The sequence below is a fragment of the Rhinolophus sinicus genome, chromosome 13, assembly GCF_057876585.1.
Source record: "Rhinolophus sinicus isolate RSI-liver-muscle chromosome 13, RSI-T2T, whole genome shotgun sequence".
In the NCBI taxonomy this organism is placed as follows: Eukaryota; Metazoa; Chordata; class Mammalia; order Chiroptera; family Rhinolophidae; genus Rhinolophus; species Rhinolophus sinicus.
The window spans coordinates 23,328,996-23,352,679 of record NC_142513.1 but is presented as its reverse complement, the minus strand read 5'-3'; the positions used below and the strand labels follow the sequence as shown (position 1 = coordinate 23,352,679).

Below are 23,684 nucleotides of genomic sequence, written 5' to 3'. Positions count from 1 at the left end.
ACTGTAAACACATACTTGTATTACTAAGTGAAAGAAGTCAATCTGAAAAGACTATACATACTGTATAATTTTAACTGTAGGACATTCTGGAAAAGACAATAAGAACATCAGTGGTTGCCAGGATTGGGGGATAGATGAACAGGCAGAGCAGAGAGGATTTTTAGGGCAGTGAAAATACTCTGCATGATACTATATGATGGCTATATGTCATTATATACTTGTCCAAACCCATAGAATGTACGACACAGAGAGTGAAGCTAATGTAAACTATAGCCTCTGGGTGATAATGTGTCAGTGTAGGCTTATCAATTGTAACAAATGCCCCATTGTGGTGGGAGATGTTGATAATGGAGAAACTATTCATGTGTGGGGGCAAGGGGTATATGGGACATTTCTGTACCTTCTCAATTTTGTTGCAAAACAAAACCTCTCTAAAAAAAAATTAAGTATTGAAGTAAATATTAGAGTGAATGTGCTGTGGGGGAGGGGAATCAGGGGTGAAGGGAGACAAGTCAAAATATGGTGTGATTAACACTATAAGACTTTGCACCAATGTTGGGGAATACAGGCAAAGCAGGCCTCACTGAGATGCTACACTGAATTTTGCCTGAGGAGTGGGGTTGTCTGATCAGACCCAAGGGATGGGCACTGTAGGCAGGGACGACGAGAGCAGCACAGTCTCAGATGTGCAAAGCTGGTGCCTCAGAGGAACTCCAAATGTTTCAGTGGGACTGAAGCACAGGGTGCCCTGGTCAGGAAGGCAGGGGCCAGCTGCTCTTCTCTCAGCCTGTAAGACCCTCCTCCTCTTACCTAGCGAACTCCTACTCAGCCCTCATACACCTCTAGGTTGCTGGAGAGGCCATGTGATTGGGGAAGGAGACTGAGGGACCTGAGCTCCTCCACTGGCCCATTGTGTGACCTCCGGCAAGTCACTTTTCCCTCTTGGAACCTCAGTTTCTTCATCTGTAAAGTGGGTATAATAACAACCTACCTCCTCAGAAGGTTGTGATGGGGAGGGAGTGAGATGAGCAGGATATAAAGTCCCTGCCCTGTGAAGCTTATATTCTAGTGGAGAGAGACAACAGCTAGACCCAAAAAAATGTGTACCTTGTTCACTTCCATATTCCCAGAACCGATAACTGTGCTGGGCACATAGTAGGTGCTCAATGAACAGTTGTAGATGAATGAATAAGTGAATGAGTGAAAGCAGTGATAAATTCTATGGCAAGAAGTAAAGCAGGGTAAAGGGGAGAGGGAGAGCTGGAGGGGTGCTGGAGGGCAGGAGGGGCAGTTACTGTTTGAGCCCCAGTGGGAAGACCTCCCTTAGGATATGAGATTAGAGGGAAGACTGGAAGGAAGTGAAGGTGTAAGCTTCACTTCCTAAGGGGATATGTGAGGATAGTGCGTGCCAGGTGGGCTCCAGGGACAATGAGGAGGCCAGTGTGACTGGAGCAGCGCTTGGGACAGAGGATGTGAGGAGGTGAAGCCCCTTGTGCAGCCAGCTGAGAATGTGGCAGGAGCTGTCCCCACCCCCAGGGACAAGGCCTAGAACAGAGTCAAAGCTGCTCCTTGGCCTGGGGCCAACCCCTCATAACAGTAGTACAAACTCCTCTTAGGCGGTGAGCACTCGCTGTATGTCAGGCCCTAGCTTTGTTGGCATAAACTCAGGGAACCATCACCAGCCCTACAAATGGGTACTATTATTATATCCAGTTTTCAGAGCAGGAAACTGAGACTTCAAGAGGCAGCTAACCTTGAGCCGGAACCGGGTCTCTCGATGCCAGACCCTGGCTTGCTCCTACCACATTGTCCTGGAATTCTTTGTTTACAACTCGCCTTCCCCTCTGGGCTACAGAAAGCCCCGCTCCGTCTCATTCATGGTTTTACTTTACTCTGAGGGTGCCATGAGTCAAAATCTGCCTGAGGAGAGAATGAATGAATGAACCTACCAAGTTCACCCCCTACTGCCTTCTGGGCCCAGTTCACACCCTTCCCCAGGTTGTGCTGGAATGGGGAGGAGGCTGGACAGAGGAATTTCAAGCCACCAGAGGGTGGAGAGCTGAAGAAAGGGGGAGAAGGGGGAGAAAGTGAAAGTGAAGGGAGCCGGGAGCCTCTGTGAGGAGGCGCAGACAGGGAAGGAAATCTCCCAGTAATAATTCATTGGCTCAGGAAGCAGCAGCCTGGCCTGGGGCTGCGTGTGGGACTGACCCTGCAGGGAGGGGGCCGCAAGATCTCCTTCTCCTCCTCCGCAAAGCCCAGCCTGGCCAAGGTCATGGTCAAATAAAGGGGTGGGGGGAGCAAGCAAGGTGTGGAAACAGACTTTTCCGCAGACTCTGGGGCCTGAAGACTTCAGGGGCTGCTCTCCCAAGTGCCAAGGGAAACCCTCCAGCTGCCGCCCCCGCTAATCCTGGCTTCTTGGCTTGGGTCAAGGAAGTCAGAAAAGCACAGCATGGCAGAGCCCTGGGACATCTTCAGGAAAGGAAGGAAGACAGAGCCCAAAGCACCTAGAAGCCTTTCAGCTCCATTCCCTGTGCTCTCTCTGTCACAGGAGTTGCCATTTGGACGGAAGAGAAAGTTATTCTTCAGGCCAAATGGATGCAGGCTTGGCCAGTCCCCAGGATGGAGCTGGGAAGAGGGCATGAGCAACAGGGAACCCCAGCAGCCATCATCAGCTCTGTAATTCTTCCCAGGGCCTCTGAGGAGGACATGTCAGGCTGCAATGTAAGATTTCCTGAAGGAACAAAGGCAATGAGGGAAGACAGCCTCCGTGTGTGTGTGTGTGTGTGTGTGTGTGTGTGTGTGTGTGTGTGTGTGTGTGGCATTTGGGGGTGGCATTCCAAGCAGAGGGAACAGCCTGGGGTGATGATGGGGGTTGTAGATGGGAGCCAGGGAGGCAGCCGCTGTCTGAGATGGGACTGTGGGGGGTTAGAGAGAGAAACTTGCATTTGATTCTGGGGGTGGGGTGAAGGATGGGGGTGAGAGTGAAGCCAAACAGGCTGAGGCTATGCCCCCACTCACCAATTGTAAGACTGAAGGTCAGAGCTCTTATCTGGAAATGGGAGAGGTACTCCCCCATGACTTCAGCGAGAAGATCTAAAGATCAGTAAAGTGTCTGGTGTCTGGCACACATTAGGACCTCAACCAAAATGCCCACTCTGTGAAAGCAGTGTCTGTTTTGTTCATGTCTGTATCCTCAGGCCTAAAATCATGTCCAACACATAGTAGGGACCCAACAAATATTTGCTGAATGAATAAACGAATGAATGGATCAACTGGTGTTTGTGTTTTTTTTGTTTTGTTTTGTTTTGCGTTGATTTTGTTGTTTTTTAAGTCTGTAGTCAGGGACGTGACGCCATCAAATCTTTGGAAAGATTATAGCGCTTCTTCAAGTGTTCTCCGTGGACACCACCGTCACGTACATATTGCAGATTCTTGGGCCCCATTCCAAACCTGCTGGATCAGAATGGGGGGACTCAGGGAATCTGGGATGTCAAAAGTCCCTCTTCCTCAATTCTTACATACATGAAAGTTGCAGAACCACAGGATTAGAATTTGAGGGCAGAAAAATCCGAGCTGGTTTCTCTTAATCCTCTCTCCGAACGAGGAAACTGAAGCCCAGAGAGGAAAAGGGATCTGCCCGCATTCCCTCTGCGGGTCTAGGCTGAGGGTAAAGAGTCGGGATTTGCGCACACCTCACCCCACCCACTCAGACTGCCGGCTTTAGCCCGGCTCGCCAGCCCGAACTGAGAGCCTTCAGGGAGGGCCACCAGCTCCCGGGCCTCTTTCAACCTGGGGGTCGGGGGCGGCAGGCGAGTTGCCATTGGCCGGGACGCGGCAGGCGCGTCCCCATTGGCCAGCAGGGAGCCCCCCGCCCCGGCCGGGGCGGCCGCGTGCTTGGCCCCTCCCTCGGCTATAAGGCGGCGGCCGGCTGGACCGTGGGAGCGCGCGGGAGCGCACTGTGGGGCGCGGCCAAGGCTGGACGCAGCTCACGGAGGGACACGGCCGGGCACCCATGGCGTTTGCGCTTCTGCGCCCAGTCGGCGCGCACGTGCTGTACCCGGACGTGCGGCTGCTGAGCGAGGACGAGGAAAACCGCAGCGAGAGCGACGCCTCCGACCAGTCGTTCGGCTGCTGCGAGGGCCTGGAGGCGGCGCGGCGCGGCCCGGGCCCCGGGGGCGGGCGGCGGGCGGGCAGCGGCGCGGGCCCGGTGGTGGTGGTGCGACAGCGGCAGGCGGCCAACGCGCGGGAGCGGGACCGCACGCAAAGCGTGAACACGGCCTTCACGGCGCTGCGCACGCTCATCCCCACCGAGCCGGTGGACCGTAAGCTGTCCAAGATCGAGACGCTGCGCCTGGCGTCCAGCTACATCGCGCACCTGGCCAACGTGCTGCTGCTGGGCGACGCGGCAGACGACGGGCAACCCTGCTTCCGAGCGGCCGGCGGTGCCAAGAACGCCGTGGCCGCAGCCCCCGACGGCGGCCGCCAGCCGCGCTCCATCTGCACCTTCTGCCTCAGCAACCAGCGCAAGGGGGTACGTGCGGGGCGTCTCGGCGCTGCGGCGGTGGGGTCAGGGGTTGGCGGGGAATCGGACTTCTTAGGGAGCAAAAGTGGGCTGGAGACCCGAGTGAAGAGACGGGGACGCGACCTGGAGTTCGTCAGGCGTGCAGTGCTCTAAGCCTAGGGTCTGGTGTGGAACAGAACCACTCACTTAATATCCCCCCCCCCGTCGGAAGGGGTGCAGGAAAGCCCAGAGCTCACACATGATTTAGAGGATGCAGATTGCTCATAGAGGGACACCCCCACCCCCACCAACCAAAGGTGTGCTGGGAAGAGGGCATGAGGAAATAATAACAAAGGCCATCATTTATTCAACCCTTCCTCTGTACGAGGTGCGTTCCTCGTCCTTTCTTATTTCTTCGCAAGAACTCCATCAGGCAGGTAGTGATTCTGCCCATGTTATCGCTGATGAGGCTCTGAGGCTCAGAGAGGTGTAATCACATGCCCGCATTTACTCAGCTGGGTAGCCAGAAAGCAGGCTCGGGGCTGGCTTAGCATGTGTTGCCCTGAGCTACCCCGACCGTGAAACAGTTGCCCTCTATCCAAAGACCTGATCCAAGAGCAGGAGACTGAGAAGAAAAGGGGATGCATACCCCCAACCAAGAGCCTGAGGTGCCCAGCTGATGAGCAGTAGGAGTGAAGAGTGAGGTCCCCTGAGGGCACCCAACCCCAAAAGCGAGGCAGTGTTGGGGGAGTGAACTGTTGAGTGGCCTGAGCAGAGCTGGAGTTAAGCTCCTGTGGTCTGTCCTGGGCGAGGATGAGAAGCAGCCTGGTAGGGGGTGTATGAGGCTGGGTAGCAGCAAAGGTTGTGGGGGGGGGGGGGGGCTCTCCTGGCTGAAAGCTGGTTCTCACCCTGTCCAGGCCCTAAAGAACCTGCTTCATCCCCAGCCTTTCCCTCTTCCGGCCTGGGCTTTTCCTATAGTAAAGAAGCTGATCTGTGGGACAACTTTGGATTCCAGCAGCTACCATTTACATCTGGGGAAACTGAGGCTGAGAGTGACCCACAGCCCTTTGGAAAGTGAAAGGGCATGGGGGATTGGAGTGAGGCCTCTGAGTCAGTCCCCCAGTCTTGGGTTGTCATGGCTGTCCTAGGTCCCCTGCTTCACGCGGTTACGGGAAGGTTCTGTGTCCTGGCCACCCCCTTCTGGCTCATCAGACTCCCAGCCTGGCCTCTCACCTCCATGGCTGCCTCAGTTTCCCTCAGTCAGTCTTCTTAGGCTTAGACCTGTACTTTCTTGAGGGTCCTTGCTTCTCCCAGCCATGGGTCCCGGTCAAGTGCTCCAGGCTGGGCTGGAGAACTGGGGTGAACTTTCAGGCATCCAGTGTGGGGTATAAAGGGCTGACTGGGCCCTCGGTGATACTTCCTGACTGCCTTTCACTCATTCATTCAGTTCAACAAACCTTAACTACCCAACAGGTGCCTTTTGTCAGCTCTGAGAACATCCCCAGAGAAGCAGGTTGTGGGTTCCTAGCCACCACAATCAGGAACTCCCAGTGCAGTGTCAGGGCCAAGGGCAAGGAAATAAGGACCTGGAAGCTGCCATCTGATGGTGGGGAGGGGGTACGCAAAGGGACTGTCAGAGCCCGAAGGAAGCTAAATTCCTAGTGGATGCTTTGGAATGGAGACAGGTAGATGAGGGGGTAGGGACAGGTGTTCTAGGAGAAGGGCATAGCAAGAGTGGGGGTCAGAAAACATGGCCTAGAGAAGGAAAAAGGAAGGTGAGGAAGGAGGCAGAGCACACAAAGCACAGGGGAGAGGCCGAGACTGGCCAGCCAGTACAGCAATCACAGCGCTCTTGCTCATCCCTGATTTCCTGTACTAAGCACATTATTATTAAAACCCCTCAACAAGCAGGGAAGGAGGTGCTCTATGTATCCCCCACTTGCTTAGAGATGCTGTCACTGGGTCAAAGACAGCCCGTGATGGAGCCAGGATCCTAACTCAGGCCTGCCTGATGAGGAGAGGTGGGAAAGGTTACTGTGGGAAGGCCGTCACTGCAGGCCTGGGGAGAAGGGCTGTCTATCACAAGCCTACCCCCACAGCAGGGGGTGCTTCTCTGCTCGTCTCAGATGTGTCCCATAGATCACTGGGCCTCCCCTAGATCTGGCTACTTCCCTGGGATCTGTCTCCAAGACCAAGAACCCAGCCAAATTTGGCTGCAGACGCTACACGCTCAACCCCACAGGCTCCTCTGGGAATAGGTAAAAGGGTGATCCTGGCCAGCTCTGGCCCCTCGAAGACTTGACTAGAAGAAAACTGGCTGTCTTGGGGAGCCCCTGGGGACTCCCTTCTGAGCTTTGGTGCCGGAGTGCTCCTAGGTTCCAGACCCTATTGCTTCACTCTGAGCCACTACCTCCCTCCCACCTGGCTGGTCTGGGGTTGGGTTCTCCATGGAAACGGCTCCCTGGAGCATCTTCCTGTGTAAGAAGGGGTGAAGGGTGGCCCTCTGTGGTAGAAGGAGCAAGTGGGAGTTGTAAAGGGAGTTCTTGTTTCTGCCCTGTTTCTCTTTTGTCATCTGGGGGTGGGAGTGGGATAGGATTGTCTCACAAAGCCCTCCCCAGTTGGTGTCCCCAGCTCGGAAACAGAAGTGACACAGAGGGCAATGGGGTGAGGAGGCGCCATTACCAGATGATGCTGATAATAATACTCATGAACATTTATTGAACACTTAATATGTTCCTGACACTGTGCTAAGGGCTTTACCTGTGTTAATGTGTGTAATCCTCACAGTAACTCCATTTTACACATGGGGAAATCGAGGCTTGGTGAGGTGGAGTCGCTTGCCTGAGGTCCAATAGGTAGTCCAAGACAGCAAGGCTTGAAGCCCAGGTCTGTCTCACTGGAGCCCAACTCCTAACCATGGTGCTTCCCAGAGCCCTTGACGCTGAGTTCCTAAAGGACGAAGAAGCTGGGCCTAGTCAGGGCCTCTTCTAAGCGCTTTTGGCAGTTTACAAGCCTCTTTCACAGCTGCATTTGCATTTTACTGTGCCCTGGGGTGGCAAGGAGAATTATTTTGTTCCCATTTCATAGAGAAAGAAACTGAGGTTCAGGGAAGTGTACAGTCCCAGCGTTCTCATGGAACCGAAGTCTCTCGATGACACTAGACTTGGGGTGAAGGAGGCTCTCCCTATCCCTGAGGACATAGAATGAAAGGGTGGGTGGCTGGTTTTCTATCCCCCATCCTCAACATTACACCCCTTTTCCCCCACCCCCACTTCCCCTTCTCAGACACTCCAGCCAGAGATTGTCTGAGAAGCCTGGGCCCCAGGCTCTGCTGGGACTATAGCCTCAGCCCTCAAAATAGCCCTGCCTGTGAATGAACATGCTGTCCCTGGGCCCGGAGAGCCTCGAGGGAGGCTGGGCTCACATCTGGATGGATCTGCCCCAACCTGGGCCCAGTGACGGAGGGGAGCAGAGGGCAGAGCTCCCAGATGGTCAGCTATTTCTCTACATGGCTGAGAAAGATGCCTGTCCCATCACCTTCTTGCCAGGCTCAGGGGCTGGGCATTTGCAGTGGGATTTCAGACACTATTGTGTCCTGGAAACAGGACAGACTGTTGGATAACATGGATTTCCAGCCCAGCCCTTTCACCAACTGGCTGCATGCCTCTGGGCCAGTCATTCCACAGCGGAAGGTCTCCGAAGTGTGGGTGCTTTAATATCTGTGACCTTGCTGGCTTACAGTGAGATGAAACCCACCGTCAGACCTCAGAATATTGGGTAGAGACTGCCCCTGCAGGGTGCAGGACAGGTGGCGTCAGGAGCTGATACCACTAGCTTCTCTCCCAATAGGCAGCGCTGATTCAAGCAGCATCCGTTGGCCCCCGCTTTGTTCTAGGCCCTAGGCTGGAACTGGGGTCACAAAATGAAGAACTTTTCCCTGAGCTTCCATCCTGATGGGGAACAAAGAGAAACCCAATCTTCCCCATCTGAGGTAGCCTGGTGGAATGTCCCCGGAAAGGCAGGAAGTGTTAAGCAATTGCAGGAATAGAGATCCTCGCAGGGAGATGGGACCAGAGAGCATATTTCCTGGCAGAGGGAACACCCTGAATGAAGAGAGGGAGGCCAGAAATCCATAGTCTACTTTTGAGGTCAGTAAGTAAGCCATTGGGCACATAGCCGGGCAGGGGTGAGAACCATTGTGGGGTTTGCTTTGCCCTTCAGTATAAAATATGATTTAAAATGTATTGGATTTTTTAAGCAATAAATCACATGGGGAAGAAATGAAAAAGGTAAAAAAATAAAAAATTTAAAAAGCATATAGAGTAAAAAAACCTCGCTCCCATCTTGTCTGCCCATCAAAGTCCTCTCCTCTGAGGAAACTAGAAGTTTCTTGTGTGCCCTTCTCTCTCAGCATCTCAGCACACAGGAACATTCACCCAGTTCTTGCTTTTGCCCTTATATGATGGTATGTCAACATCATTCCCTATTGGTCCATAAAGAGTTTTTTCTGCCTTGTGCTGCAGAGAATTGTATTGTGTGACTAATTGCGATTTATCAAGTCCCCGATTTTTAGACACAGAGGTTAGTTCCAGTAGTGATCTGATTGAACCTCCTGATACCTCTTTCTCCCCTCCTATAGGGTGGCCGTCGTGATCTAGGGGGCAGCTGCTTGAAGGTGAGGGGGGTGGCCCCCCTTCGAGTGCCAAGGAGATGAGCCTGGACCCCTGTGGCATTTGCTCCAAGCAGGACCCTGGAGAAGGAGGCCAGAGGCCAGCCACTGGTGGAACCAGGGAGAAGACCCCAGGAGCCGATCTTACCCCTCCTTTGTGTAGGGACCAGAGGACAATGGCTTGGGCCCATGACCCTCTGGGCAGGCCCCCTGGAACGTCTCCATCCACTGGAGAGCTGTGAAGACGCATCCAACCGGCCCAGTCCTGGCTGGTCAGTGACAAGGCAGAACTTTTGGAAAAACAAAGACTGTTGGTGACAGAGGGTGTGTGCATGTCTGTGCATGAGTGTGTGTGTGTGTGTGTGTGTGTGTGTGTGAGAGAGAGAGAGAGAGAGAGAGAGAGAGAGAGAGAATTGGTGGATTTAAAATAAAAGATATTTTTAAATAAAATATGTTCCCAACTGAGGAAGGGAGGGACCTGGGACGTCAGAGGTCAGAGGTGACCCCTCTTCTGGACCTTGGTAGAGGCATAGATGTCACAGGTGCTGCCCTGGACCCTGGAAGGAAAGGGGGCACTGGGGAAAGGCAGGAAGACCACTCTCCAAAAATCAATAGAACAAAAGTTCCCTCATAGTCATCTTGAACACCTACTAGGTGTCTGGTGTGGTTGGTGAAGAAACCTTAGGTTTAGTTGTTTTAGAATAAGGAACGTATTCATTCACATGGTTCAAAATTCAAAAGGTACAAGAGGTTATATGGTGAAAACAAAGACTGTTGGTGACAGAGGGTGTCCCCAACATTACCTCCTTTCCTCCAGTTACCAGTTCTGCCTGTAGGTAGCCTCAGCCACCAGTTTTATTTGTGACATCCCCATTGCCTACGACTAACCAAGAAAATACAAGAAAAAAATCCTTTTTTTTCCCTTCAACTCTTTACACAAACAGCACATTACACATGCTTTCTGCTCCTTGGTTTGTTTTTGTTTTTTTTCCAGCTTGGCTGTCATCCCAAATCAGAACAGAGGTAACGGGTCTCTTCACTCTTTTAGGAGCTGCTCATACCCTTTATGAATGTACCATACAGGCATACCTCAGAGAGATTGTGGGTTCCATTCCAGACCACCGCAATAAAGCGAGGATCGTGATAAAGCGAGTCATTATCTTGTTTGAAGGGTCTTGCCTTCAAAAAACGTAACATCTGTGAAGTGCTATAAAGCGAGGTATGCCTGTACTTTAACCCATCTCATACCCCTGTCTTCACAAATAGGTCTGCGTGGGCACACAGTTTTCCACATGTGCAAATGAGTGTGTGCTCAAAGGGGATATATTCTTACCCCAGTTTTAGCGGAGATGGTTTGGAGGAATGATGGCATCTAAAGGTACATGACTGGCACGTGGCAGGGTGACAATGTGAGGTCTGCCCACCTTTAAAGCCTGAAGCGAGTTCCTTCACCTCCCCTGGAGATGCCCCAGATGGAGTACCAGGCCCCGTGACCCCAGTTGTTCTAGCAGCCCTGGGAGCTGGCACCTGATGTTTCTCCATTTCACAGATTCAGCTGAGATGGTGATGGGGACAGCTGGTCAGTGGAGCTGGGAGTTCTTGGCTTTCCAGCTGGGGCTCTGTCCCTGTGTGGCCAGGATCAGATAAGCTCGGAGGCTGGAGGAAGGGAAGGCAGGAAGAGGGCAAGAAGAGGTGGCAGAGGCAGGCAGCTGCCCTTTCCTCAAGGTATGCTCGTGCCTATATTTAAATTTATTTAACAGACTTAGTGTTTACGAACTGAAGCCTGGCTCCAGAGGCCATGCCTGTATCCATTCTGCAACCCCCTGTATTTGACTCTCTGACTGAGCCTGAAGTGGGGCTGCCCATATTGCAAATCAACAAACAGATTACCAAGCCCCTTCACTGTGCCAGACTCCACAGGGGTAGGCCAGACCCACCCCATGGCAGTCAAACACGGATGTCCCTGGAGAACAAAGGGTTGCTGGAACTGCCAGTCCAGGTTGGAGAACGACCACATTTAATCCCTTTGGTATGAGAAGTGAAGGAAAGCCCACGGGGCCTGGGTCCTGCCCGGGAGAGCTTTACAAGTGCCAACTACCTCGCTTCCCCAGTGTTGCAAGGACATTGGTGTTCCTATCCTGTGTCCCAGTGCAGTCGCGCTTCCCCCTTCAGGAGCTAATTAGGAAAGCACATTGCACTCCCTGCGCCTACCCAGGTCCAGGTCCAGGCAGCCCCTGGCAAAGCCACAGGAAAAGGACTGTGACCTTGTCAATGGCAGGAAACCTGGGAGTGGGGGCAGAGCAGACACTTGGGTGCTCCAGGCTGGAGGTCCACTTCTGCCACCAGATTTGCTGGGTGACCTCTGAGAAGTTGCTTGACCCCTCTGGGCCTCCTTGGCCTGATCGCTAACCAGCAAGAACAGCTGGGGCAGAATGATAAGTATTTGTTTTGCCTTGTTAAATCGATTCAATAGATCATTTATGCACTGGGTAAAGAATTCAAATTGTGTTCCAATAGTCCAATAGTACGCAGTGAGAAGTACATACCTTCCTCTGGCTCCTCCCCAAAGGCAACTGCTGTTAGCAATTTCCTGTGTGTCCTTCCAGAAATGCTCTATACTGATGATTATTTATGAAAAAGTATTTATAGATTTCTCTGCTTATGTTTTCATTGTTAAAAAAAAAATCAAACGCTACAAGACCCTAGAAATATCACCCATCCCAAAGACAACCACAGTTAACACTGTAATCCTGCACTTTTTGTGAAATTTACACTTAACACATATACTTAACACATACACTTAAACAATCATTTCGGACATACTAAGTTACAATTTTTTATCAAAGCATAGCATACATGCAGGAAAATGCACAGGCCATTAAGTGTACAGCACCATGAGTTTTCACAGGCTGAGCACACCTGTGTACCCAGTGTGCAGATCAAGAAATGCAATTAGGAGCACCCCAGGAACCCCTCTTGCATTTGCACTCAGATTAGGTTCTTTCAATTGTGTTTCCTTTGTAATAGATAATACCCTTTCCCAGTTCACAGTTCGAAAGACACAAAAGAGAATAAACTGACACGTCTCCTTCCCTCCCAGCCACTCACTCCAGCTCTTGGAAGCAATTACTGTTAACTAGGGTCATGGAGTTTCTGCCGAGATAGTCTGCAGATATAGGCAAGTCACATATATATTGTTTTTCCACACAACATAGCATTTTACACACCATTCTGCACTTGGACATCTTTTCTTAATTCAATTTGGAGAGTCTTCAGCTTTCAAAGAGCTGCTTCATACTTTTTCACGGCTGCCTCGTGTTCCACTCTGCACGTTTTGCAGCGTGCTATCTTCCTTGAGTTCCCGCATAATGGACGGTTCGTGTCTGTTAGCCTTTGTGGACTGCAAGGCCAGCCCAATACACATGACTTGGGAGAGGCACGGCTGTGGAGCAGTACCTCTGGGGGCCATCTGTCTAGTGCCTCTGTCCCCAACACAATTGCAAGTGGAAAGGCTTCAGAGGTCACCCATGGCAATGGGGAAACTGAAACCCAGAGAGGGACAGCAATGGGCCACGGTCACACAGCATTTGGAGGTGAGTAGGGCTGAGAATGTAGGGCTTTTTCCTCCAGCCCAGGGCTCCTCCACTTCATGAAGTTCCCCTCATTGACCCAAGCCTCTTCCATTTTATGAGTCTTCTATTAGATTGAAAAATAAAAATATCACAAAACAGAGTTTTGAAAACTATGGCATATTTGGCAAATTAACTCTTCAGGACCCACACACAGTCACAAGTACAACGCATTATCATGAGCACATTAATAGAGGATTTACAAAAACATCAGGATATCCATGTAAAGTTGAACCTCTTTGTTCAATCTTGTCTACATCGCCTGCTACTACAGGTTTTACTTCATGTGCACGTGACAGCCAAAGTCTAGACCTGGACAGCAAAATACAACACATGACCCTGGACTACATCCTGTACTGCAGGGGTGGAAATGCTGTAGAGAACATGATTGGGCAGTTGGCAAAATTGGAATCAGAACAATAGATAGAAGTACTGTGTCAACGTTACATTTTCTGAATCTGCTAACAGTATGGTTATGTAAAGGTCCCAGTTTTCTCATCTATAAAATGGGGCAATAATAGTGCAGACTTTTTGAGGAAGCTGTGTTAATTAACTTATGTAAAGTACACAGACCAAGGAACGAAACATAGTAACTCTGCAAAAAAGTCAGGCCTTTTTTCAACCTTAGAGGATCTGGGCATTCAGAAGAAGAAAAAAGCTCCTAAATTTTATCAGCCTTCCCTCCTACAAGGCCAGCCTGTCCCAGTTTACAAAGCCCTCTGGTCCACCACGTGCAGGCTGTGCCGAGATGAGGAAAACCCAGGCCCTGAGAGGGGCAGACACCCACCCCAGGTCACACAGGAGCAGTGGCCAAGCTAGACCAGACCAGGTCTCTTGCCTTGCAGCCAGTTCACCCTCAACACCTCACAGGTATGTACCTAGTCAAGGGCCCAACCAAACCTGGGCTTCCAGAACAAGACAGGAAAGGGCATTCCCCACTATGCTTAAGAAATACACCGTGAAGTAATGTGAAGGGGTAGAGGAATGTGATGGAGGTGACAAATCCTCAAGTGGTTCAGAAAAAAAGAATACATGAGCGAAAAAAGCAACAAAGCAAACATGACAAACTTGAAACGTAGTGGATGCAGGTAACTGGTATATGGGAGTTCCCTGAGCTACTTTTGTCACTTCTCTGTGTGTTTGTAAATGGTTGCAGAATGAAAAGCTAAAGTCGAGTTTGGCCCACTAGGACGTATGGCCTGCTATACGGTCTCCTGGCCCCCTTTAACCCATCCTTGCTTCAGCTGCTCCAACAGAAAGTGGAAAAGAGCCTCAGTGGACTCAGGTGTCCCTGCCCATGACTCTCAGGCCCCTGTGCCCTTCGAGAGGCTAAGGTGGTCCCAGCCCCCAAGCCTCCTGCCACCTTGATTTATGTCCCTTTGAGCCTCAGCAGCTGTAGCCTGGGTCCCGCCAGGCAGCCTGCTGGGGTGGGGGGTGCAGCTTTTGCTTCTCAGCGTGTCTAATCCAGACCAGACTTACAGAATATGTGGGCTTGGGATCAAGCTCCCAGGAGGCCGGGGTCAGAGGGCAGGCCAGCAGGGCCTGGAAACCGGGGAGGCACTGAGGGTGAACTGGCTGCAAGGCAGGAGACCTGGTCTGGTCTAGCTTGGCCACTGCTCCTGTGTGACTTGAGGTGGGTGTCTGTCCCTCTCTGGGCCTTGGTTTTCCTCATCTCGGCACAGCCTGCACATGGTGGACCAGAAGGGCTTTGTAAACCGGGACAGACTGGCCTTGTAAGAGGGAAGGTTGATGAAATTTAGGAGTTTTTTTCTTCTGAATGCCCAGATCCTCTAAGGTTGGAAAAACTCCTGACATTTTTGCAGGGCTACTACTATGTATCATTCCTTGGTCTGTGTACTTTACCTAAGTTAATTAACACAGCCTCCTCAATAATTGCCCCATTATTGGCTTTACCTAAGTTAATTAACACAGCCTCCTCAATAATTGCCCCAAATAATTGCCCTGCACTATTATTGCCCCATTGTATAGATGAGGAAACTGAGACCCAGGGAGGTTAAAAAACTTGCCCAGGGTCACGTGGTGGCTGATAAATGAGTGGATTTGAACCAGGTGTTCTGGCTGTAGCATCCCACTGGGCTCTCAACCACTGCCCCACACGGCCTTACCAGGTATGTACCTAGTCCTGTAAGGGCCCAACTAAATCTAGGCTTCCAGAACAAGATAGGAAAGGACATTCCCAGTCTGGCTCTTCACCCTTGCCCCAGTGTGTCAGAGCATTCCAGGGCCCACCTACAATAAAGGAATGAGAGTTTGGGGGTGCATCTCCCATGGTCTCCCCAGCATTGCCAACGCTTCCTGAACTGAATAGGCTCAAACACAGACTCTTAGAAGGGTCTAAATGGGAGGGCCTCTGGAGCTTATCTCCTCAGAGAGCTTCAGTCAACAACGGGGACACTGAAGCCCAGAGCAGGCGAGCTACATGCCCAACATCACACAGCGAGTCCCAGACGAGCCAGAACCATATTCCACGTGTGTGTGTCCATTGCCTGGTGGCACCTGCGAGAGCAGCAATAAGCAGGAGAGTGGTGATGCTGCTGGGCCTTACTAGCTGGAGGCACCGCTCTGGGTGACTTACTTTAAGGGCTTCACTTCATCTCGCAACAGCCTGCATAGGTAGCTACTGTTGTCATCCTCATTGCACAGACTAGAAAACCAAGACCAAGGTCACCGAGCAAGGCAATGGCACAGCCATGATTCGAACCCAGGGGGTCTGGCTCCAGATGCATGGCCTGAGCCACAGCTAGGAGGTGTAGGGTAGAGTTTGACATCACAGAACAACTTAAGATGGTGGATCAGCCTGTCAGTCAGTCAGTCAGCCAGCAAACATGTATTGAACGGCTCTAAGGATGAATCAGAGAATAAGACATTTCTGGTGCCTGCCCTCGTGGCACCACTCTTTGAAAAGCAGGTATGAACAAATAATAAAAATGTGACGGATACTTCCGCGGCTTGTGGGGATGTGTGACGGGGAAAGAGGAAACATAGAAATGATGCTTCTGAGGCAAGGGCAGGCTTTGCCAAGCGTAAAAGTTCTGCAAAGTTGTCCAGCCCACGCCTGCATCATGAATGTGGGGCACCTGTGGGTCTTCAGGTCACCACTGAACATAACCTGATAATCCCTGACACCTCTCCTCTGAGCAGCTCTGAGAAGCAGTCAAAGCAAGACCAGCCTCGGTGGACAGAGGAGAGTAATAACACCTAAGGCTGGCTGAGCTCTGCCTGTGCCAGGCACTGTTTGAGCCCTGTCGCTTAGCTAATTCTCCCCAACCCAGTGAGGCAGAGGCTATTATCTCCATGGCTCCCCAAGGTCACACAGCCCCTGAATGACAGGCCTGGCTTTAGACCCAGACATGCAGCGTCCAGAGCCCACCCTCTTTACCTCCCTCCTCTGTTGCCCATGTGCTAAATGCTGAGGTTCCAAGGCAGGATAAACTCTTTCCCAAGCCACAGAGCCCGGCCAGAGCCCTTGTCCACCACACCTTCCGTTTGCCGTCGTGCTGCAGCAGCCCCGGTGCCTCACACGGTGCCAGCACACAGTAGGTGCTTTGCAGATACCTGCTGAAGGACCAAGAGGCATTGCGCTGTCTCGCTCAGTCTGCACACCACCCTGCAAGGTCCATTTTACCCATTTCACAGATGGGGCTCAAAAAGGAGCAGTGGCCGATTTAAGGTCACACAGCTAGAAGTGCAGTTAGACCTTGAACCCATATCTGTGGTTTGTCCGTCTGCAGAAAGCCCATGCCGTCTGGAAGCGCAGAAGACACTGGCAACAGGCCTTTAAACATAGAGGAGAGAGGGATGGGCCCAGAGCTTAGGGAGGAGGAAAGGCCCTGACCAGCTGGGAACTTCGTGGGAATGTCTCTCACCCCCCAACCCCACCCCACCCCAGTGTGTCCCCCAGGCAGCAGCCAGGGCAGGGCGAGGAAGGGGTCAGGGAGGCAGGCCTTGGATTCCCAAGGAGGATACCCCCTCCTGCCCTCTGTTGGATGATTAAGGAGCCACCCAGAGCTGAGCCTGTCTTGCTCTCTCTATCCTCACTCTTCTCCTGGACGCAGCCTCCCCTCCTGCCCACCCTTCACCCACCTCCCCCTGCCTCTTCCCCCCTCTCAGCCCAGGCCCACCTTCTCCCCCGCCCCTTGCTCTCAGAAAGCCCTGGAAAGGCTGCTTTCTTTGAGACAGGAAGGTGTCCTCAAGTCTCAGGAAGGAAAAACAGTCAAGCTGAACCCACCAAGACTGTCTCCAAGGGGCCGGGGCTGGCGCCTGGCCAAGGCTGACATCACCTGGGAACTGCCGCAGCCACAGCTGCAACACGCCTCCTGGGGGGACGTGCTTTTGCTATTTAAAATAATAATAATAATAATAAAAAAACGTTTCCAGTCTGGTGTTTTTAAATGTGCTTTTTATAGTGGGCCCTGGGGTGTGGGTGTTTTGGTGTCCCCCCTCTCCTTTCCCCTCACGCCCTGATTTCCACACCACACAATGAAGCCTTTGACTGATTCCTGCTAATTCCTGGGAATGCTGGGTGGAAACTCATTCCAGTTTCTGACCCCCTCTGATTATCTCTTATCTATCTAGATACATTTAATTTTAACTTTTAAAAAATGTTTGCCCGTGATACCAATTTTAAAATGGACCTAAGAGCGTGGGTGAAAAGTAAGTCTCTCTCCTGCCACTCCGTGGCCTTTTCCGTCCGCTGAGGCAAGCCTGCCTTTCTTTCATCCAACAACACCTCCTCTCGTGCTTACTAGGTGCCAGGCACTCTTCTAAACACCTATCTCATATTAACTCATTTAATCTTCAGAAAAACAATATGAGATAGGGTTTCCATTGGCTATTTTCTTGCGAATATTGCCAAAGATAGTCTATGTACATAGAAGCAAATCTAGATCTATGCTCTTACCCTCTCTCTTTTTAAAACCACAGAGAGATGCTTTTTACATACCCTGGTCTGAACTTTACTTCATTTACTTAAAAATATTGGAATGATTCCACATTTGGTGCATAGAGATTCCTCATTCATCTTTATAGCTGCATAGTATTCCCTTCTATGGGAAGAGGTATCTTAACATAGTTAATGCTGGTCCACTCTTGGTGGACATGAAGGGAGTTTCCAATTTTCCCTCTTAGGAATAATAATGCTGCAATGACTAGCCAAAATGATCTTTCTAAAAACAGCTTGGACCGCATCAGTCCAATATTCAAAAACATTCCGTCTTTCTCCCTTGTATGCAGAAGGGCATCTGAAATGGAGATGTTATTAAAACCCCCCTCCAAGACTGATGAAAGTAATGAAACTGCTCCCCCCCCCCCACAAAAGCTCATGGACAACTGAGTTTCGTGTGAGGTTTGGGGTCTCCCCAAACCCATGGACGCAGTAATGACCAGACACATCCCCCAGCTGTGTGGTGTGCCCATGGCTATGAACTGGGCACTTTGCACTGACAGCTCTGCTGCTTCTGAGTTACAGGGCCTTGGGAAAACTGCTTAATCTCACCAAGCCTCCATTTTCTCATCTCTAAAATGGGGGCTAATTACAGAGGCTTCCTTCTAGGATAGTGGAAAATAAATTTGTTTAGCCTGGCACACAGCAAGTCCTGAACCGAGGTTGGTTATTAGTGGTGGTGGGGGTGGTGGGGGTGGTATTGTTTCTGCAAGATAAATTCCCAACTCATTCATTTATTCAACAAATATATGAGAACAAACTATGAGCAGGACCTGAGGGGTTCAGGGAGGTGAGGAGAGAGAGGGGCTTTCAAAATGTCAAACAAAGCAAGCAGCTCTGCGTGATAGTGTGCTCAGGGCTCTGAAGGTAGAAGTGGGGATGGAGGGAGCGCGGAAGGGGAGGGGCTAAGGCAGCCTGGGCCGGGGAGTCAAGGAAGGCTTCCTAGAGGAGTGAAGCTGAGGTGACTCTTGAAGGATGAGGGGGAGAGTCTCTGTAGAAGAGAGAGTACATACACCAGCCTCCAGGAGATCGAGAGCTGGAGGCAGCAAGGGAACTCACGGGAGGCTCAGAGTGGCTGAAGTGTGGGGGCCGAGGGTAAGGAAAGGGCAGGGGTGGACAGGAAAGTGGGGAGCAGCGGCTCTCACCAAGGGAATGACTGACTCCTCAGAGGCGCAGTAGAAAGAGCCCCTGGGGACCATGGTGAGGGCTCGGCTGGCAGGAAGCATGGAGGCCAGTTGGAGGCCACTCAGGTCGTCCACATGACAATGATGTCCTCAGCTAGGTAGTGGTCATGAAGGCAGGCCGAAGAGGGCAGCAGGCAGGAGAGAGATTCAGGAAGCAGAGGTGAGATAACTGCCCTGATTCAGAGACTAACTGAGTCTTGGAGAGAGGCAAGAGTTGAGTAGAAAGGGCCAGCTCACGTTTCTCCCCTGCCTAACCCTGCAAGGGCTCCCATCACTCTTACAACCAAATCCAAAGTTCTCTCTCAGTGGCGTGCCAGCACCTGTAGCCTCATCTCCCTCCCTCTCCCCACTTGCCCTCTGGGCTCCAGGCACACCAGCCTCCTTGCAGTTCTTAGAACACACCAGGCACACTCAGACCTTATGGCCTGCTAAGTCCCTTCATTTCAGATCTCTGTTCAAATGCCACCTCCTCAAGGACGCCTGCCCTGACCACTCTAGCTAAAACAGCATCCTCCACTAATCTTTTTTTTTATTATTATGGGAAAAGATATGCAACATAAAATTCACCATTTTAGCCATTTTCAGTGTAAATCCAGTGGCGTTAAGTACATTCACAATATGAGACCATCATCACCATCCATTTTCATCATCCCAAACAGGTCTCCATCAATCTTTATTCCCTTTACTTGTCTTAGTTTTTCTTTGTAAGTTATACTACCTGACACTATGATATTTATTTATCTATTTATCATGTTTACTGCCTGTCTCCTGTGACTAGAACGGAAACTACAAGAGGGCAGGGACTTTGCCTATGGTGTCTACTGCTATCTCACCATCCCTTCAAGAGTGCCAGGCGCATAGTAGGTGCTCCATAAATGGTCATGGATAAATTAACTGATGAAGGGCACTCTTCCAGAGAAGGAGGATGGAAGCAAAAAAGTAGACTGATTTTCTGTCCAATTCAGACACATTTGTCCCTGCCAGCCCCTCTCCCACCACTTCTCTACCCACCTCCCTTCTTTCCAGCCACAGTGACCGTGCCCTTCCCTGCACTGCCAAGCCTTTGCCCGAGCTACTCCTCTCACTGGAAATGTTGTTTCCTCTTCATGCATCAAAATCGTCCTCATTTTTCAAAACCCTGCTCAAATCCCACCCGCATAAGAAAGGATTTCCAGACAAATCTCCATCACTCCAACCGCCCTGCTTTTCCAACTTTCCCATGTGTTTCTGCCTGGAACCTGGAATTGGCCAGGTTCCTTCTGGTGGTAAGTGACAGAAATTCAGCTCTCAACATGGCTAATGGGAAAAAAGAAAAAGATGAATTATTGGCTTCCAGAACTGACTTTAGGACACTGATTTTGTGGCTAAATCCAGGTGATCTTATGAGATCATCAGAACTCTTTCTATGTCTCATCCTGCTTTCCTCGACGCCAGCTTCATTCTCAGAAAGCCTCCCCTCTTTTGCTGGCAAAGATGGCTGCCAGCAACTCTGGATCACCCTTATCCTTTTAGAAAGTCCTTTGGAGTGAGCAGTTCCAGCAAAAGTCCTGGAGAAAGCCACGATTGGCCTGCCTTGGGCCACTTTGTCTAACTTTATGCCAATGCCTATGGCCAGAAGGATGAAGCATTCTGATTGGCCAGACCTCATCATGTGTCCACATTTGAAGTGGGTGTGGGTTTTGCCTGGCCTGAGCTACAAGAAGCTACAGAGGGGGAGGGATAGTTTCCAAAAAGAAAATGGGGAAATGACCATTCTGCGGGCAAAAGCCCCAGATGTCACTAGTGATGCCTCTGTTGGAACACTTGCCACACTGCCTCCAGGAACTTAAGTTATTTTTGCGGGAGGTGTCTTTCCCCTTAATCCCTGAGTTCCCTTGGGGCAAAGTCAACACCTAGCGCAGGGTCTAGCACATGGTCAGTGCTGGATGAACACCAGCGTGTTTCACTCCTCTACTTCAGGGCCCGGGTCCTTTCTGCGTTCAGTCTGTAAGTTGACCAGCTTTGGAGAACCCTGACCCTGGCCAGTGTAGTGGGCAAGCCCATAGGCGTACACTCGATCTCTGACCTCTGTCCTATCCCTCTGGCACAGGATGTCCCCATCACAGCGGGATCAGGTGGTCCAGTTCCCAGTCTATGTCATTGGTGTGACCTTGAGAATGTCCTTTCCCCTCGTTAAGCATCAGTGGACCCTTCTTTTAGATAGAGACTGGGAGAAGCATTTGACCTGAGAGGCATTTTGTCCTTTTCAGCCCATCACATTCCTCTTTATAATTTTTTTCCATATCTGGGTACCACCTGTGCTGCCAGTTACATAATATTTTCTTTAAATGGACCCTCTTTCAAAAACATAAAAATATTCATTTCAAAAGGGAACTTGAGATCCCTCCATAAATGGAAAACCAGTATCTCATGCCATAAATAGAAGGTAACCATAAAAATAAGTACAATGAAAACAAAACAATGTCATTAAATTCTTGCCAGATCCGGCTGCCCGCCCAAGGCTCGGAGGTGGAGGGCCTGCTCTCTGTTAAAAGGGGAAGTAAGCGTTAAGAGAGGTGTTAAAAACACACCAGCATTCAACAGAGACTTTCTCCTTAATAGCAAGTTGAAAGAAAAATAGAAAGGGAGGAAAGTTCTTGCTCTGGGTTTTGTTGCTGTTTAGTTAGTTGTGGCTCCACCTAGCAGCTGCTCAGGTGTGACCTGTTGCACCCAGCCCACTCATAGGAAGTGGCGGGACCTAGCTGTCCCTTCTCAAGGAGGGGCTGCACCTCCCCTGCACGCAGGCCAGATGGGGAGGTCAGAGTTCCAGCCAGGATGGAGCCCCAGTTTGGGGCTCTGACTCATGTTTCAGGGTCAGTGTGGAATGGACAGGAGTTCCTGTCTACTCATTCCCAACTACCCTCACCAACTCTGGGAATAACAATAGACATTTTCATTTGCATAAATTTGCATGAAGAGATTGGGAAGATCAGAAACTGACAACAGTGGTGAGAACCAGACAGATGGAAAATGGAGTGAAAATGAGACGCTTCACAGTATCCCTTTTTATAGTTTTTGAACCGTATGAATATATTACTCAATTTTTAAATAACAAAAACAAATATTTATTAGCACCTGTTATGTAAGCAGACTTGGTGTTAGTCACTGTGAGTCCATTCATTCATTCATCTCCTTTATTCACTCTCTTATAAACTAATCGATTCAATGAGCATCAGCACAAACTGTGGATGGAGCCTTCTGCTGGGCCCTGTGGATTTGTTTCTTCATTCATTCAGTCAACTAATGTTTATCAGGACTCTGTGAACATTGTTGTTCAGTCTTGTGGGGATGGATCAGCGGTAACTCACAGTCTAAAGGAGGAAGCAGGTGACCTGACAGACAAGTCCAGGAGTCCGGACAGTAAATACAGCTTGTGCGAGGACGGGAGACAAGAGGTTGCTGGGGCTGTGCACATTGCACATTCTCCTGGGAGGTGGGACGGGGGGTGAGGCAAAAGGCAGGTCATGGGGGCCACATCAGGAAGGCCTGGTCACCAGGGAGAGGAGTCCAGGCATCATGCAGGAGGAAATGGGAGGAGGGGGTTGCCTTTGATGCTCAATGAATCCCACATGGTCCCTGCCCACCCCTACAAAACGCCTCTCCACTCCAACCATTCTTTCCATTTCCAGTGCCATCTTTCATGTCTGCTGTCATCTCTTGCCCAAATGACTACTATAGCCTCCTTGCTAGTCCCACCTCTCTATTTTGTCCCTCTCCAATTCACAGCAGCCCAAGTTATCTTTTTAAACTTAAAATCTGATGAAGTCACTCCACAGCTTAAACCCTATAATAGCGTCTTGATGCTCCTAGAATAAAATCCAAACTCCTTACTGTGGCCCACAAGGGGTTGTATGACCCAAGCCCTGCCAACGTCACTGGGCTCATCTTCTCCCATGTTCTCCCTCCGTCACTGTACTTCTGCCACTAACCCCTTTACTGTTCCTCAGATACACCAAACTCTTTTCTACCTCAGGGCTTTTGTACATCCTGTTTCTCTGCTTGGAATGCCAGCTTCTTCTCGTTCTTTGGGTTTTATCTTAAATATCATCTTCTCAGGAAAGCCTTGCATGACCTCATTATTTAAAGCAGGGATCAACAAACAATGGCCTGTATTCCAAATCTGGCCCTCTCTGTGTTTTTGTAAATAAAGTTTTATTGGAACACAGCCGTGCCCATTCATTTGCATATTGCCTATGGTTACTCTCCCACGACAATGACAGAGCTGAGAGGTGTGACAGAGACTCGATGTCCCTCAAAGCCTAAAATATTTACTGTCTGGTCCCTTGCAGAAAAAGTTTGCTGACACCTGATCTAAAGTGATCCTTCTGTCTTCCTAAGTTCATCTCTATAGTATCACTACGCTTATTGATTTCACAGCACTTACAACAATCTGTAATTATCTTAATTGGTGTGTGTGTGTGTGTGTGTTTCAAAAAAAATTCAGAGACACAATAATTTAGGAATGAAACAAAAATTTACCTGAAAAGAAGTTTTACAAGGGAGTTCAGTTTTTAGAACCATAAATCACCAAATAAAAAAATACAACAGATGTTTCGAGGGAAAAAATTTTTCAAGGGTTAGTCTGTCCAAGGTAGAAAAAAAGCGATCTTCTCACCTGATTATTATATCTGCAAAGGTAATCACATGTTTTCAGATGTGGTTTTGCAGAAGTAAGAAATAAAGTAGTTTTTGTTAGGGA

At 50.3% G+C, this 23,684-nt stretch overlaps 1 protein-coding gene across 1 annotated transcript; it reads left to right on the top strand.

Moving 5' to 3' along the window:
* The first annotated feature begins 3,975 nt into the window (after nt 1–3,975).
* Nucleotides 3,976–10,405, top strand: TCF15 (transcription factor 15). Its single transcript, XM_019755184.3, has 2 exons — nt 3,976–4,531; nt 9,141–10,405. The coding sequence occupies exons 1-2, from the start codon at nt 4,013–4,015 to the stop codon at nt 9,213–9,215; spliced, it is 594 nt and encodes a 197-aa protein (XP_019610743.2). The 5' UTR covers nt 3,976–4,012; the 3' UTR covers nt 9,216–10,405.
* Nucleotides 10,406–23,684: the final 13,279 nt, after the last annotated feature.